The sequence below is a fragment of the Plodia interpunctella genome, chromosome 7, assembly GCF_027563975.2.
Source record: "Plodia interpunctella isolate USDA-ARS_2022_Savannah chromosome 7, ilPloInte3.2, whole genome shotgun sequence".
NCBI classification, from domain to species: Eukaryota; Metazoa; Arthropoda; class Insecta; order Lepidoptera; family Pyralidae; genus Plodia; species Plodia interpunctella.
This window is the reverse complement of record NC_071300.1, coordinates 2,691,091-2,708,383: the sequence shown is the minus strand read 5'-3', so window position 1 is coordinate 2,708,383 and position 17,293 is coordinate 2,691,091. Positions and strand designations below refer to the sequence as shown.

General features: G+C 33.8%; 1 protein-coding gene across 1 annotated transcript; it reads right to left on the bottom strand.

Moving 5' to 3' along the window:
• Nucleotides 1-9,404: 9,404 nt before the first annotated feature.
• Nucleotides 9,405-15,891, bottom strand: LOC128671316 (peptidoglycan recognition protein-like). The gene is made up of 4 exons (XM_053747685.1): nucleotides 15,735-15,891; nucleotides 13,779-13,977; nucleotides 13,024-13,142; nucleotides 9,405-10,824 (listed from the first exon to the last, which is right to left on the bottom strand). Exons 1-4 carry the CDS (start codon nucleotides 15,796-15,798, stop codon nucleotides 10,625-10,627), a joined length of 582 nt encoding a protein of 193 aa, XP_053603660.1. The 5' UTR covers nucleotides 15,799-15,891; the 3' UTR covers nucleotides 9,405-10,624.
• Between the last annotated feature and the right edge of the window lie 1,402 nt (nucleotides 15,892-17,293).

The following is a 17,293-nucleotide window of genomic DNA, read 5'->3' as shown; positions in this document are numbered from 1 at the left end:
TAAAAGTACTTCACACAGTACCTACTAATTCCATGGGTATATTAATGTGGAATAAGATACTCCGTTTAGAAATATTTTGATAAGGATTTAGTAAATACTTCGGAGTACCTAATAATTGACTCCAAAATCCGTGATGTCACAATACATAACTGTCACTCAAGCTTCATATAAAAATTTGTTTTTGATATTAGAAAAATCTGTTTTGGCTAGTCAGAAAGTAGCCAATTCTTGATCACATTTCATGGACTTCAAATTTGTTTCTATATGATAGTTAACTGAATGGGTTTAGATGAACAAAAATGTAGGTACTTCGAGCGAAACAAAATAGCACTATTTATCCAAAATTTCCACTGGAACAAGTACTATATTAATACCTAATCATTCTGTCTTATTTTATCGTTTTTCTTACGCCGCCATTCGCCGCGTCGGAGCACAGGGTTCGTTTTCTACTATTTCTCATATTTCCACGGTGTTTCGTATGCTTTGTGTTCAGACCATTGACAAGCATATCATCTTTGACCATATAATACTAGTACCTAATTTAGGTCAACATATTAATCTCTAAGGTTCGATTGCACCAGTCCATTTTGACGTTAACTTTAACCTGCGCCAAAAAATGCACAGTAATTTGTCTAAGCGACAGCGACCCATAAAACATTATTTTAATTAAATTTCTCTGCGAATAAATTTTGAAGACAATAAAATAAATAATAAATTCGTTTATTATACTTATATGCATTATTAAACGTGAAGTTTCCAAATATAGCGCTGTCTGTCAGTCTTTTTGATGGTAATGACAGGATAATAGGGCTTATTATATTTCATTCGTAATTTGGCATCTGACAACAACGATATAAAATAAGCAGCTCGGCTGCTCCCTACAACAGACTAACTCCTTGGAGGCAGAAAAAAGTTTTGGTTTTTTGATTATTTAGCATTAAAAATATGACAGTTACCGACTGTAAATAAATTATAAGGAAACAATTGATGCTCTGTTTTGTGTATTACCTTAGACAGCTAGTAAGGCTGACGTAAATATCAACTGCTCTCTTACTCAGGCAACAATATTTCACATTGAGTACAATGAGTGTTTCACGCCCCAAGCTTAACATGGTTATATTTAGGTTAATACCTTCTCATTATTTTGTTTTAAAGTCGAAATCGAATTGAATTTTAATCGCAATATATCTACTGACAAATACTAGCCGAAACCACCAATGTGGCTAAAATAAATCTGGGACGTACAATATTTTTGACGTATAATATAATTATTATGGGTGGGTTGCACTGTCAACTTTGACATTAACTTTGTGCGCAGAAAAACGCAAAGTTCATTCCATTTCATCTAAACGTCAGTGGCGCGCCGGTCAAAATCAATGTCAAATTTGACGGTGCTACTTACCTACTTAACTCACCCCAAGTAACACATACCTAGATTAAAATGGTGTTGAAATATTGTTCAGAACGTAATCGCTTTGAAATTTATCCACTGAATAGAACGCGTGAATAGTTTCAGTTTAAATGTGCACTCGAAATGTTTAATACTTATAATTATTTTGATAAGGTACCTACTCTTTCGATGAAGTTCATTTCATATTTAATTTTATATTTAGTATTATCTTTTGTATATAATTAAGTCGCGTGTAACTGAATTATTCATTATGTATATTATTAATTTTCATAAACATTTGTTGAATTCTCAATTCCCCGCGATTCTGCTAAGAAGTGGTGGACGTCAGAAAGAGGCTTTCGCCAAACATTGGGATACAATTGGACTTAAAAAAGAGTTGAATGATGAAAATAATCATATTACTTCGTGAAAAAATAATGTTTTCTGTGACACGTAAAGCTTAGGTTAGTCCCAAAACTATTTTTCGTTTTGTTCGTCTGTCAACTATGGAATAACATAACAAACAATATGTTGCTTATTCTTCTCTTCATGTCCCAAGATTTCCATATTCTCCATATTACATTACTCAAAGTTTTTGCATAACTTGTTTTTGCCTTTTAATTCCCGAAAGAAGACTTTTTAATGTCAAAAAATGGTATAGTTATTGTTACATTACACGACATTGTGGTGTATTTTCGTTAAGTTACACAATAAAAATGTTATTTGTGGAAAGAAAGATGCTATTATGTGACCGAACGGATGGAAAGTGGTCACCGCAGCCAATTGACGGCTGCATTACCGGCGACGTCACACGAGTGTTGCGGATTTTGTGGCCCAAGGTCCTTTGCTACCTTATCTGCCTGAACACAGTAAAATAACACTTTTTTGGACTCGACCAAACGCTCCATACTAAATGACATGTAGGAGTGACGTCACAACTTGCTATAATATTCGCTAAGAAAGCTGTTTGTTCGACAGCTACATTAAATATCATGTTTATGGTGATGACTTCTTAATAAAAGTTGTTACAAAATTTTTCTTTTTTATGATGGTTAAATTTATTTTTATAATTTCATACTTTTCGAAAATGGACTTTCCAATCAATTTTAAATCTTCGTATTTAGATCCAACTGCATTCTTACAGCCTAATTATAAGAATTATTATAATGATCCTAAATATATCTATTTTATCTAGATTATACATATTTTTTTAAAATTTTCTGTCGTTGTCAGTTACGCTATTTCCAATATACTACTAAAACTGTTATTAATTATACCGGTATAAATGATCTCAATGCAGCTTTAAGTTATATTTCAGTCTAAATCCACGTGGTTTGTGGGGTCCTAATCCTAAAAGCGTTTGATAATATTGAAGCAGATTAACAGTATCTAGTTTATATTAAAGCTTATCTTTGCTTGGTTTGTATGATATCTGTTTACTTGGAAATATAGTGCAACTTCCTCGTTATTGATATTTTATGATTAATCGAAAGAAACATTGAATTGTTATTATATAATAAAAAAAAAAATATTGACAAGGGTACCTCCCTTACATACATACCTTACATAGCAACTTAACATATAATAGTAGAATTATGGGTCTTAAGTGAGAGAAGGAATCGGGATTCCTGTCGGACTGTCAACAAAGAACCAATATATTATATGTATATAATGTTTATATTTTTAAACATTATTATTTTTAGTTACTTATATTTTTAAAAAGTTTTAGTCTAAAGTACTGTTACAAAAATTACATACGTAATTCAAAGATTTATACTGTATGGTTAGTTAGCAAAAAAATATATTATTATCTAAACTATAGGATTTTGGCAAATATTCAATCCAGTGACGACTTTCTGTATGGATTAATACCAATAAGTATCATAAACACTTCATTTGAATTTTGTTTTTAAATCAGGTCAGGTTCAGGTGTCGCACCATTTATTTTCATATTATAGATTCATGAGCATTAATGAATTATATTCATAGATTCATGAGCATTAATGAAATTAAGCTATTGTAAAAATCAGTTACATGGTTCAGAATAAACATTTCAAAGAATGTATGTCATTGTACGCTCAAAGACGGGCAGTGGCGCAGTTTGTAAATAACTATCCAAAATGACACACAGTTTAAGGCCAAGACTTCACTAACAAGATACCAGTTTTATACAATTAGAGCTAAAGCGGAATCGATGTGAGAGATAGCGCATTTTGAAATAGGACATACGTATGTATCTAACATAAGCTCGGTGGCATAGTGGCATTTTAAATAATTAAAATAATATAATTATTTTATTTCAGGTTTTACCTCATATAAAGTGTTAGTAACAAATATTTTAAACACATTTTTAAGGTTTTAAGAATATATAGTATCTATGTAGATCTGACATATCAGTCCAAGATACTTAAAAAGAAAATAAATTTAATACCTAATCTAATAATAGGTGAGAAAACAAGACTTTTAAAAGTAAGATGCCTTATTTAAAACATTCATGAAGCAAAAGTAAATGAAAGAAGGGGTATTGAAAGATCGACATTCAAGGAAATCAACTGAAAGAGAAGGCAGGCGTCGTGTCAAGATCTGAAGACCACAAAACATTAGTAACATATTATGCTGTCTCTTTTTCCCATATCGTGTGCGAATCGTGTAAAAAAAGAGAGGACGTGTGGACGCAATGTCGTGGATAAACGTGTTTTATGTTTCATGGTAGTCCCCCTGAAATGAAAAGCCCAAAACCGACAGGATATCTCAGGATAGTAACTCGAAAGATCTAAACTTTCGTTGCCCTTTTCTATAAAAAATAAGTTTTTAGTGGAGTCCAAGCCTAATTAGGTTTGTTTGACTTTTGATTGTCATTTTATATGTTTGTCTCCACTTCAGAGGTGTGAGGAGGGTCGCCATTGTATGGTAATTATTGACGTGTTTTCATAGTTAATTCTAAATAAATGAGTTGTCTTGATATTATACTGTTGTCAGGCAGAATGTATGGATGGATTGTATAAATTTTTTTCTACTCAATGAGGAATGTAGTAATTTATATTGTTTCGTGTTAAAAATAAAGATTTTTATGAGAGAGGGTAAAAAAGGTTTAGGCTATTTAGCAGTGGGACGCATCACCTGTTTAGCTTAGATTTATTTATTTCACATTATTTACAAACTATCATTATAAGTAATCCATTTAGGCGAAAGCGAAGCTTCCAAACTATTTAACTATTAAAAATATAAATAAAATTATAATATATATTAATTATAATAAGTACTGATAGAAGGTAATACGTTAACATAAAATTAAAAAAAAATGTGTAGTTAACTAAGTCTACATAACTTATAAAAATAAATTGAAAAAATAATATTTGGTAATATTATGCGAACGATTCACTGTATACTGTATACCAAAAAACGCTCGTAAAAGATAGGTACTGTTTGTTTCGTTTGTTTCTACATTTATAATGAGCTAACGCCACCCACATTGTGCTAGTGAGGCGAGGTGAAAATTATTACACGTGTAAGGTATCGCTTCAGATTAGGATAAAAGGACATTTCTCATCCCGGACGTGCCACAGGATAACAATAATAATTATCATACGCTTTTCCTGCTGACCATACGTCCTATCTGAGCGACTGTACGCTGCACGGTGTAGGCCGCTGTGCGTTGCTGTGTGTGTTTACGGCAACGACGTAGGTCAAAATTAAACACATCTGCTGCTTATATATATTTGTATTTCATGGCTTGCGTTTGTCGTTTATCTAAGACACCAGCTAGTTAAACAAAAAATATTTGGGTTATTGAAACAAACAGTTGTTACTTGAAAAATAATAGATACTTATTAACTACAATCATATAAAGTTACATTGAGAGTACCAACCCGCAAAAGCAGCAAGTCTCAAATAAATACTTGAGTTAAAACATACTGAAACTGAAGCACTTAAAGACTGATGGAGGAAGATCCTAATTTGAGTTTCCAAGTTTCCAGAGTTTGTTTATTTGATACCAAAGTTAGTAAGTGAAGTAGATGCAAACTAGAGGGTTTAATCTCATGATGTCTTCATTAGAAATATCCGGTGTTTTAGACTAATTGCTCCGTTGTGCTCCATTGTTTGCCATAGGTTTGGACTTTAACGTGCGTTGACGTACGTCTAATCTCCATGGGATTTCTGCGTTGCTCTGCGCTGATCCGTCGACGGATGTCAAAATAACAATGTGACCGGGTCCTAAGTTAGCGGCGGAACGCAGTACAATAAGACTTTGTGCAACTATGGTTGACTACTGATTTAATATAGGACTGGATAGCAATATTTGTTGTAGATTTTGCTATCCAGTGGATAAAATAAGTCCGCCCTTTGATCATATAGGTAAATAAAGTTTCAATAAATAAATAAAATTATCAGTCAAGTGCGAGTTGCTCGCGTGGAGACCGTTCATTTTCGTATGTCTTCTAAAGGCTGCATTGCTGTTGTGAAAAAAAAACTGTAGAGGCTTAAAATTATTCAAAGCTTTAATTTGACTTCCGAGAGCAGTCGACAATAATCCACCATGAATCGAAACCGATTTCCAATCCAACGGAAGGCTTCAGATAATTCTAATTTATGCCTAATATACCCATAAAATTATAAAACGTGTTACGGAATTTTAGCTCCAATTGTTAATTCAGATAGGTGCCAAATTCGCATGCGTTCGTGCTGAAAAGGGTTATTAAGTAAATAACTGATTTTGAATATTAATATAGTACGTGATTTTCCACTTCAATTGGTGACATGCTATACCTGTAACATAGCATATAAGATCGATGGTGAAACAGAGACTTAAAAAGTACTATTTGCATCAGTATCTAGTCTACCAAATATACCAATGTACCCAGTACCCAAATTCGTCGCTATTACTACCACAAAGATAACCTACCGGGGTAACTTGACGTACGATTGCCTGTACCTCTCAATACACTTTAGGGAATTGAATTACTCTCCATACATGTCGATTCTTAACGCACTCTCTCCTTGTAGGTCGATCGTGATATCGAATTACCATCTTTCCGCGGTACTCCGTTGCCTTGAGTTTTGGGATCAAAATACGCATTTACCCATGCAATAAATTTCAAGTGTCATACATGCCCACACGTAATTACTTACCAAATTTCAATGCATATGCTGTTCAGCGCAGCAATTTGAATGACATTGAATCGCACCTCACCTAATGTTTAGATCACCACTCAATCAATTGCCATTCGCGAAAATCAATTTAAAATGACATTTTTGCTTGCAAAACAATAACACACAATCATGATGCGTGCATACTGCATATGTTTCATATGGTTGCACAAGAGCTTTATACTAGTAGTAGGATATAATAGCATTTCTTTAATGAAGAGGTAGTTATAATCCATCCGTGACTGAGTTTTTTGCACCCTAAAGAAGGGCCGCAGAGATCTCTGGCTATAACCCCTTTCACGACCGTAATTTTTGGGCTTTAGTGTTAAACTCTATAGTATATCTTCGTTATTTTGACCCGGGTCCCGTCCTGGGGTCAGCCCCGTAAGATTCACTTAAGGTTTGAAATTATGACATATAGACAAATCGCACAGATTAGATTGAGTTAGCCCCAAAGTGAGTTCGAGATTTATGGCATGGGTTAGTTATGTTATAAAATATACTTAACATCGTTAGTTCTATACCCAGTTACCCAGCTATACTATATTTGATAAAAGATTCGTTAAAAATGGACAAAAACTTATTGAAATGCAGGAAAGTTAAAAAATTGTAGCAGACGGTTAAAAATTAAATCCCACTTCTGATGTCGAAATGTTTTTTATCTCTCAACACAAAGCGTAGAAAGAACTATAAAGTAGTAGAAACTAATATGTTACATACTCTAGAGACTCGCTTTGCGTTTTTACACTAAATAAAGAAAAAAACAAGCTGCTTTTCACAAGACCATGCGCGTGACCTATTACAGTGACACGTGTTTCAAATCACTAAGCCAAAAAACCCCAGTGGGACTCTTTGTCTCTAGCCATCGACCTTTTTCTTGACTGAACCGAGAGGTCCCGGGTTCGATCCCCAGTCGGGTCATGATGGAAAATGATCTTTTTCTGATTGGCCCGGGTCTTGGATGTTTATCTATATATGTATTTGTTATAAAATATAGTATCGTTGAGTTAGTATCCCATAACACAAGTCTTGAACGTACTTTGGGGCTAGCTCAATCTGTGTGATTTGTCCTAATATATATATATATAATATATAAGAAAGAGCGGGATGGCAATAAATCAGTCAGTGCTCGCAACAAATTGGCGCGTTCACGGATATTGGAGTTATTCTTGAACCTTTTAGTCCTGTTTAGTTTTTATTTAGCATTACAAATAGTAAGAGACTCAACGTCAAGCAAGAGCTTATTCTTAAGACTTTGCCGGTCTTAAAATCAGAGCCAAATATATACAAAATAAATTTGTTGTATGTTTACAAGTTCTCTGGACTTCTTAGAGTTTTTTAGGTTTTAGCTTGAAAGAAGCTAAAACCTGACATAAAAAAATCATGCGGTATTTCTGCAGCATTAGTGGTATCAGACGCACGTTGCCGGCACTGAATTAATCGACCTTTTTAAGAACTCCATATTATACTTATATCAGCACTACTCTATCAGTACTCCTATATACCAGCATTTGCCCGCGGCTTCGCCCGCGTAAGTGTTTTTTCCGGGAACCATACTCAAACTACATGTACGACTGCACTACATTATTTACATAAGTTTGAGAATATTGATTGAGTAGATAGAGCGTGAAAGGGTAACAAATAAACAAACTTACTTTCACATATATAATATTAGTTAATATAAATAAATCACTCTTATTTCGCATTCTTATATTTTCTTTTTCACTTCGCACTGTCTACGGCAAAATATAAATGAATATTTCTTAGAAATATCTCGTAAGAAAATTATTTTTGTTTTGTTTAATATCATTATATTTCGCCACGTAATACGAATATTAAGACACATAATAATTGTAATAATTACGTACAACGATATGCTAGTAGGTAATTATGTTAATTTAATTACATGAGTCTGTACCTTACAGTTAATTATTTTAACAAAATAATTTGGCTTGGCCAATTCGTTCTCATTACCATTGCACTCATTTTGTATTTAATTAATTATATAAATACAGTTTCCTTCCTCCTTCAGTAATCCTTCCTACAAAGTCCTGTGCCGTCTGTCTGTCTGTTCACGATAAACTCAAAAACTACACTGTACAGATTTTTATGTGGTTTTTACCAATAGATAGTGTGATTCCTGTGGAAGGTTAAGGTATATAATTTTTTATATTTTTAAGCCGGGACGGGCCGATAGATTTAAAAAAAGTTTGACTACTTTAAAAATACTGACAATTTATAAGAGAAAATTCCGAGAAAGTAAATCCAAAGTGGCCGGCATGTGTACAAAGGATGGATAGATATTGACCTTATATATACCTTATTTTGTTACAATATAGGTAGTAATAAATCATTTTATTTCAGTTATAAGTTTATACTTACATACATTGATATGAATTAATAATTAATAAATAAATCCTACTACATAAATGCAAAAATTGAAATATGTACATGAATCATCAATCACGATTAATTAATATGAAAAATAATGGTTGCCTGTAAAGTCGGTTTTACGGGCGAAGATTTTACGTGACAACGTCTTTTTACGCGCGCGGCAGACCGATCATAGTTGAGTGGGAGAGAGACGCAAGGCATTCGGCGGGCCTCTCTCTCGTTCGGTGACTCATCGTAACGTTACCGGGCGTTACACTTTTTCATAAGTGACTCCCAGCCGCAACCTAATTTAAGACGTTGTCACGTCAAAATATGAGATTTCCGTTTAAATTTAACCTTAGTTCCAAAAACGCGCTTATCCTATTTCCAAATAGTTTTATCTAACGGCCCATCGTAAGAACGTAATCCTTACATATACGAAGTGCTCTGCTTGGTCTATTTGTCTGATCGCGATAAAATCAAAAACGACTGCACGGATTTTCACGAGTTTAATCAATATATATATAAAACTCTTCCATTACTGAGTGACTGACTGACTGACAAACAAAGCACAGCCGAAACCATTGGGCGTAGAAAGCTGAAATTTGGTGTGTAGGTTCCTAGAACAGTGTAGGTGAGCACTAAGAAGGGATCACCTTAAATTCAATGGGAAACGGATTTTTACTCACATACAAAGTTGTGGGCAAAAGCTATAACACTAGCTTTATATATAACAATGACATGTATGTGACACATGGTCTTTAACTGATTTTTTAAATAATAATGAGATGAAAAAAATCTGGAATCGGGCGGAAAGTTCTATATACTTACTTTGACAGGGACGAATAGTCGCAAGTGATATATTTAAGAGACCCAAAATAATTGTGCCTTGAGTGGAATAACTTCAGATATTATATCGGACTAATAAGTCCAGCTTTTTGTCAAGACACCATGTATGACGGAAAAATACATTCTTAATCTTATGTTTTATGTCTAATAGTCAATAGGAGATTATCTAAAATGATGATGACATGTCCTTGCCGTTGTATGATGTATTTATGTATGTATTTCTTTCTTTCTATGTTCTAATTTGGATATTAGATTATAAGTTACATTAAAAGTTACGGATAATACATATATTTCCAAGTTTGTCAAGGCTTTAAATTTTTTTAACTAAGTTACACATCAATACTTATAAAAGCTTAAAGACTATCCCCGTTATTTGTAAAAAGTTAACGCTTTGCTAGCTTAGCTTACTTTAAGCTAGAATATGTTTTGTCACTATCGCACGTTATAATATAGTGTTACGCAAAAGGAAGGACCTAGTACCTGAGATGTATCTCAGATACTAGGTCCTTCGGTCCTTCCTTTTGCGACTATGATAATAGTCTGGATCTATTTATATCGTACGTAAAGTTCACCAACTTATTGTAAATTTTTTCTTATTTGGCACGTGAAAACCAGATGGTAATGTAAATTGCATGCAGGAATATTATACATTCGATTTGTAACATAACATATTTGTAAAATAGACAAAAAGATATAAAACATACTTTAGCCTAAAGTATGAACTTTTTTATGAACACTGGTAATTTAAACAAAAAAATGTTTTCAAATTATTAATGAACAGGATAACACTGGTCATTCTAACAAAATATGCTTTCAAAAGATCAATAATTGAGTATTCGTCAGGTATAATTTTACTGGAAATCTTCAGTTCTTGATCAAACTGACGTCTTCCAACCACTCGGGCCAGGACCTGACCTCATTGTACAGCTTCCGCCCTGGACTCTCTAAAGCCACCAGTTGCCGGTGAGCCACCACGTGGTAATCAGGAGTTAGGTGGCCATTTTCTACTCCGCACTTGAGGAGCGCCTTCACTGCATCTACCATTGACTGTTTCACTTCGTCATCTGGAATTTGGAAGTAGGTACTTCTTAGATATTTACTTAATTAACCTTTATTCTCTCTCTCATCTGAGCGTTCTCTCTCTCTCATTCTTTCAGAGCCGTTGACTGTCGGAGCCCAGGGTCCGCTTTTCTACTTTTGCGTCTCCACTTCGCACGGTCGTCGGCATCCCTAATTGTCAGACCATCCATCCATATCAATATTTACTTAATCTTTATTGCACATTTTTTAAAAGAAAAAGCTAACATTTTTAAAATTCATATAAATGTGTAGTAAAAGTATTTGTTTTTTGTAATGCATGGTTTTACGTTGTGAAGGTGAATCAATGGAAGGAAAATGATTTTGAAGTACACGTTATTGTTCAATGAGCTGTTGATCGATTCGTTATTATGTTTCATGCTACATTTTGCATTAAAATGGGTTGGATTGACATTAAGTAGCACTTATCGCTAGTACAATTGAATATAATATGAAAGCTAAAAATTTTATGTTTGTAGCTTGATTTTGCTTGTTACGCTTTTACCTTCACGCATATTCTAATTTACGAGTGTACCTATTGGATTATAGCACAAAAAATACCTATATTAAAACCAGGTACGTAGGTACGTCGGACTGGAATCCCTACATACATTTAGTGCAGAATATAACACAAAGAAAATACATTTTAATAGTGCCGTATAATTTCGTTGTTGTGTAAACATTTTAGTTGTTACTATTGTTTTATTAGATGTAACCTTATATCATGTTGAAATGTTTGTATGTTTGTTGGAACTACTCAACTGATTTCCAATTCATTCATCAGTAGGAAATTACATTATTCGTAAGTGACATAGACTTCTTTATCCCAATATGGGAGCAAAACCTCGGGATGCTATTAGTGTTTTATTATCCAAAAGTTTTCTCTTGTATCATTGTCTTGATATTTCACAAAGGACTAAAATTTTACAAAGGAATTCCATTCTTCGGTACATTTTCTGAGATGCTTCATTGAGCATCAGCGTCACTATTCTTTTCATACCATACATCAAAGCTGTCTCACGGCAAAAATGTGAAGAATCTTTAAAAACACACGACAGTAATAGTTTTTTTACTAGGTAGGTACTAAAATTCTTTTGCGCATTTATTTTGGGAAAGAATCGAACGATTTGAGAAATTTCTTCTATATCTTCTTTATTGAATGATGCTATACATAAGGTAATACTGGTATTTGTTTTTTAACCTAAATACAAAATTTGAGCTTTCTGTCAATAACTTTTGCAAGTATTTCATAGATCGACTAAGCAAAAGTACCTATCCGCAAATTTGCTAATCAACTTCGGTTGATGTAACAAACTAAATGTTATATAGCCCTACGTTACAAGGGCGCTGTGCGCGGCCGAATTAATGGATGGATTTGCACATTGATTTCAATTAAATGCACACACGAAATCAAATGGATTCGTGAGTTCATGAATAAGAATGCAACTCTAACTAGTCATGCTGAACTATCGACTGTAAAACCGGAGTACCTACTAATTCCATGGTAAAACCATCGATAGTTGGAAAGGAACAAAGAAAGACAGAAAAAAATATTTTCAAAAACATGAGGAACACATATAAATTGGTATTAAAAGATATGCCTATATGTTTTACCGACTATGGGTGGTCTCGAAATTCAGTTAGAAAATCGATAGGTTCAGTAAATTTTGCGTGATTGAAAAAAAATCCTCACTTACATCCAAACTTTCGAAGAAAAATATTTAAATAAACTTTTTTTTTATAGAAAGCTATTATATTCGTAAAACCTTTATCCAAAATAGCTTAGGAGGACTCAACAAAAGGGTTTTATCCTATCTCCCGTGGGAATTTCGGGATAAAAGGTACTCTAGTAATTGCACAGAAAATTTTAACGCAATCTTTAGAGTGGTTGTCGTTTAAAAATGTATATTTTGCCCGCGACTTAACCCGTATTAATTTTCTTACCCATATTTGATATTTTTCCGTTAGAGATTTCTTCACAACAAGACCGCCGCCATTGGTCATAATTATGTCTATGGTAACCACTTCCCTTTATTTAGGCTGCATGCCTGTTTACCTGATTGGTAGTAGTTAAAGTCGTGTCACGTGCCTCTAGGCGACTTGAATAAAATGTCACGCCAGCGTTAGGTTAAGGTTAGCAATTAACACACTAGAAAAGACGAAGTATAAAAATATTTTCAACTTACGGTTGTAGTTGCCTATGAAAGTGATTCCGATAGACTTGTTGTTGTAGCCTGCAGTATGAGCGCCCACGTGAAGCCAACCCGCGCCCTCATAAACCTTGCCGTTACCGCCGACCAAAAACCTTTAAAAATATTAAAATGCATCTATGAGTTATTCCAAAACGTTAAAGAAATATAGCTTTATATCTATTTAGGTCATCCGGCTGACAGCTAGATGGGTCGACGATGTAATTGGTGCGGTCCAAGACAAAGAACGAAACAGAGAGAAAGTTGACGTAGAAGGAAGGTGTTCTATACCCAGCTGTGGGTTGTTGCATAGTGCTGCAGATGATGTTGAGCCATTATATCTACAATTGATATAATTTTTACAAGTATAAATATACTATTCCTTACCACTATAGTGTCAACTACTTATATGTTTCTCATCTGAGCGATTCTTTGGTTTTTTTCTTGGTACTTACAAGGAATTTAATAATTATTATGAAAATAACTTATATGTGTTTAAAATACTTGTCACTGTAGCAGAATTGGGTATAATATGTAGTACTAAATTAATGGTTTAGATATAGAATATAATGAAGGTGTTATCAACGAGACTACAATTCCCTATTGATGTTTTCCTAAGTGGTGGCCTAAGAGAACTACTATCCGGATCTCAGGTTCCAATCATACTTGTGCCTACAAGTATGATTGGAACCTGAGATCCGGTTCACATGCGGTCTTAACCACTAGACCACTAATACACGCATGCAACTTACGAGGATCCAATATCCCAGAAGTTAAGTGTTTCCATGTGGTTGATCTGTATGTTCCTCACGATCTCCGCACAGCCCGCGTCAGTGCTGCAGGTGGGGGTGACGGTGTGCTGGATGATGACCAGGCTCACAGGACGGGGTAGGTACTTCACGTGGACTGGGTTCAACCCATCCCACTGCTTCTTGTTTACCACGCCGCAGTCTGTAAATACATTTCTTTATATAAACTAAACACAAGCCTGTAATGATAATACACCCATACTATTTTTAACTGACTTCAAGAGGTCAATTCTCAATTCGTCGCGATATTTTTAAACTCCCGACGCAAAAAGAAGGGTGTTATAAGTTTGACCGCTAATGTGTCTGTCTGTGTACGTGGCACAAGTATGATTGGAACCGTTAGCTCATCCGTTGATGAGCTACAGTGAACCGATTTGGATGCGGTATTTTTTCTCATAGCAAATTTTTATTCGCTAGTTCTTAGATATGTTTGATTAAAATCTGCTCAGCCGATCAAAAGTTGTCTATACAAAGACAAAAGATTATTTATTTGCAAAATCGTAGATTCATATTCATATGATTTATTCGCCAACCAAGTGTTGATAATAATTGATTTAATGTGGTCTTAAACGTAAACCTAATCCTATATGTTTCCCGAGGCAATGAGTATGCAAATTGAAATGGAGAGCATGCTATCATCACATAAAATAAAATCGAATAAATAAATGAACAAACAAACACTCATAGAACAATATCATTTTTATCTGAGTTTATCGTTGAAAATGTCGTTTAAATTATAATAACGTTTATCCACAGAATTTACTCAGAAAATTATTCCATATCTATGAACCGTTAAATTAACAAGATACACATATATACCATTTACAGCTTCATCATTAATTTGAAGCTTGTACTCTTTTATTAACAGAGCTTTGCTTTGATAAATATAAGGCAAGAACCTTATGAATTACTATTTCTATGGTAAAAGGTTTTAATATACTATTTAATTATATGGTTAGCAAAATGAATACTTTCATCTACTGTCATTTAAATATAATTTATTAAACTAGCTGAAAGACCAGCTTGTTATTTATATAACTAGCTTCTCCCCGCGGTGTTACCTGCAGTTTATCATTTGTTGTGTTAAAAAAAAACTTACGTTTTTAATTGTACGCACAGTAGCGCCATCTATTTATTCAAGCGCCTTTGACCACTTTTAGACTTTCGAAAAAAAGTACCCTATGTGTTTATCTAAGTATCTGTACCTCAATACCTCACAAAATGCCTAGCCCTGGCCCAGCTGTTTGAGCGTGAGGAAGTCACAAACATACTCATTGTGGGATTGAAATATGTTTTATTTTCATAATAAAACTGAGAAATAAAATAAAATAAATATATTAGGACAAATCACACAGATTGAGCTAGCCCCAAAGTAAGTTCGAGACTTGTGTTATGGGATACTAACTGAACGATGCTATATTTTATAACAAATACATAAATAGATAAACATCCAAGACCCGGGTCAATCAGAAAAAGATCATTTTCCATCATGACCCGACCGGGGATAGAACCCGTGACCTCTCGGTTCAGTGGCAAGAACTTCACCTACCACTGCGCCCCCGAGGTCGTCATAACGAGAAAGTACTAAACACTAACATTGCTGTTTATAAAAAACTTAAAACATACTCTAAGCTAAAATATATTTTGTCTCTTTCTGTCAATTTCAAATATTATATAGTGCGATAGTGATAAAATATATTTTAGCTTAAAGTATGTTTTAACTTTTTTATGAATAACAGAGTATATATATTTGTGAAAGCCAGGTTGTGGGTGTGATATTCAGACGAATTTTGGTATTCTTTGGATCGAGTTTAAACCTGAAATAGTACAAAGGGATTTTTTTATACCCTGTGCGAAAGTCACTAAAAAAATTAATAAACAAAATTATACACAACTTACCAGCTTTAATTTCACTGCAATAACTTAAAAGGCAAACACACACAAAAACTAATTTGAAATGCATTTTTTTGCAATTTGGCGAACAACTAACCCAACTTGACACAAAGACAATCGGGACTTAAATAAAGCTGAAAACTTAATATAGCTTCTTAGTCATACCGGTTGTTAACTTCTCAGTACATCCCAGTCTTCATTATAATGAGGAAAAGAGATGGCCTATGCTTACTATGAAGTTGAGGTCGACACGGTGACTTGGACTTGATAAAACAATCCGTATTAAGTGTATAATTGTTCAGTATAAAATTTAATGAGGATCTTGGAAAAGTAGTTGCGCATAAGAATTATCTTATTAAGAAAAATGAGTCATTAATTTTTCTTTTAAGCGATATTTTCATATTTTTTGTGTTGATAAAAAAAATGCATTTTTCAGTTTTTTAGTTTTAAAATTAAGTTAAATTTAGTTATTCATATCATAATAAGCTATGATTTAGTCTAGTAATTAATTTGTAAAATTTCCAATAATTTTAGTTAAATTTTATTTATTGTAAAGAAAATTTTACTAAATCACATCTATTTATACATGCATAATGAAGAAAACAAATATGAAAAAAAATTGTTCATTTTTTAATGTAAATTCTATAATTCACGTGCAATATTTTTTTTATTATTTTTTACGATTATAGGGATGTCACGCGCACTCGGGGATTTCCTTTCCTTGATACAGTAAATGATGACAACATTACCTACACATGTTTTAAATATAGTTTGTTATATTATAAGAGATATAACACGAACAGTATAGAGATAAAACATTTCTTACTAGCTGACGTCCGCGACTTCGTTCGCGTGTACTCTATGACTTTAGTGAATTACAAATACTTCGTGTTATTAGTGGGGATGTTTGTTATTTAGTTATGCCAAACTACCTCGACGGATTTTATCAAAGTGCATCACAGACTTTCGCATTTATAATACTAGTAGAACTAGGCCCCCCGCGCGCGGCCCTTTTACTTTTACGTTACTGGCTTTTGCCAGTAAGGTGTGTTTTTACACACCTTGTGTTTACATTAGAGAAAGTTGCGTACGGAAATAAAACCATCATAACTCTCTCTCATCCTCGCGGTTAGGGTTGCCAGGTCGCCGAATCAAATAGCCGGACAGACCAGCCAACTTTGCCTGATATTTGGGTAAAAAGGCTGGACAAGACACTCTACATTACTGACGATTGCGTGTCAGTATTAATACTACAAAAAGATTGTATGCAAAAACCAAGCTTTTTTATGAATTACCATTAAATCTTCTTAAATTTGAAGTGTAGACTTGTGAAGTGAGTATGGTTCAAGGGTAAAAATTCTAGCAAATGCCGTACCAGCTAAAAAGGCGCGTGGCCGAACGTGTTTTACGACGATAAAATTATGTTTTTGAACAATGTTCTGTTCATAACATGGCGCAGCAGACCCGCCTTAAGATATCTTAAGGCGGTAATTAGTAGGTCTGCTGCGCCAGAATTAGTTCGAACAGAATTAGGTATATACCCAACTAGATATTCAAATACAGAT

Excerpts from the sequence above, each read along its gene's own strand:
- LOC128671316 (XM_053747685.1), bottom strand. The coding sequence starts at position 15,798 with ATGCATTTCAAATTAGTTTTTGTGTGTGTTTGCCTTTTAAGTTATTGC. Across the intron at positions 13,978-15,734 it reads TTGCAGTGAAATTAAAGCTG|ACTGCGGCGTGGTAAACAAG; the intron begins GTAAGTTGTGTA and ends ATGTATTTACAG. Across the intron at positions 13,143-13,778 it reads TTCTGGGATATTGGATCCTC|GTTTTTGGTCGGCGGTAACG; the intron begins GTAAGTTGCATG and ends ATATTTTTAAAG.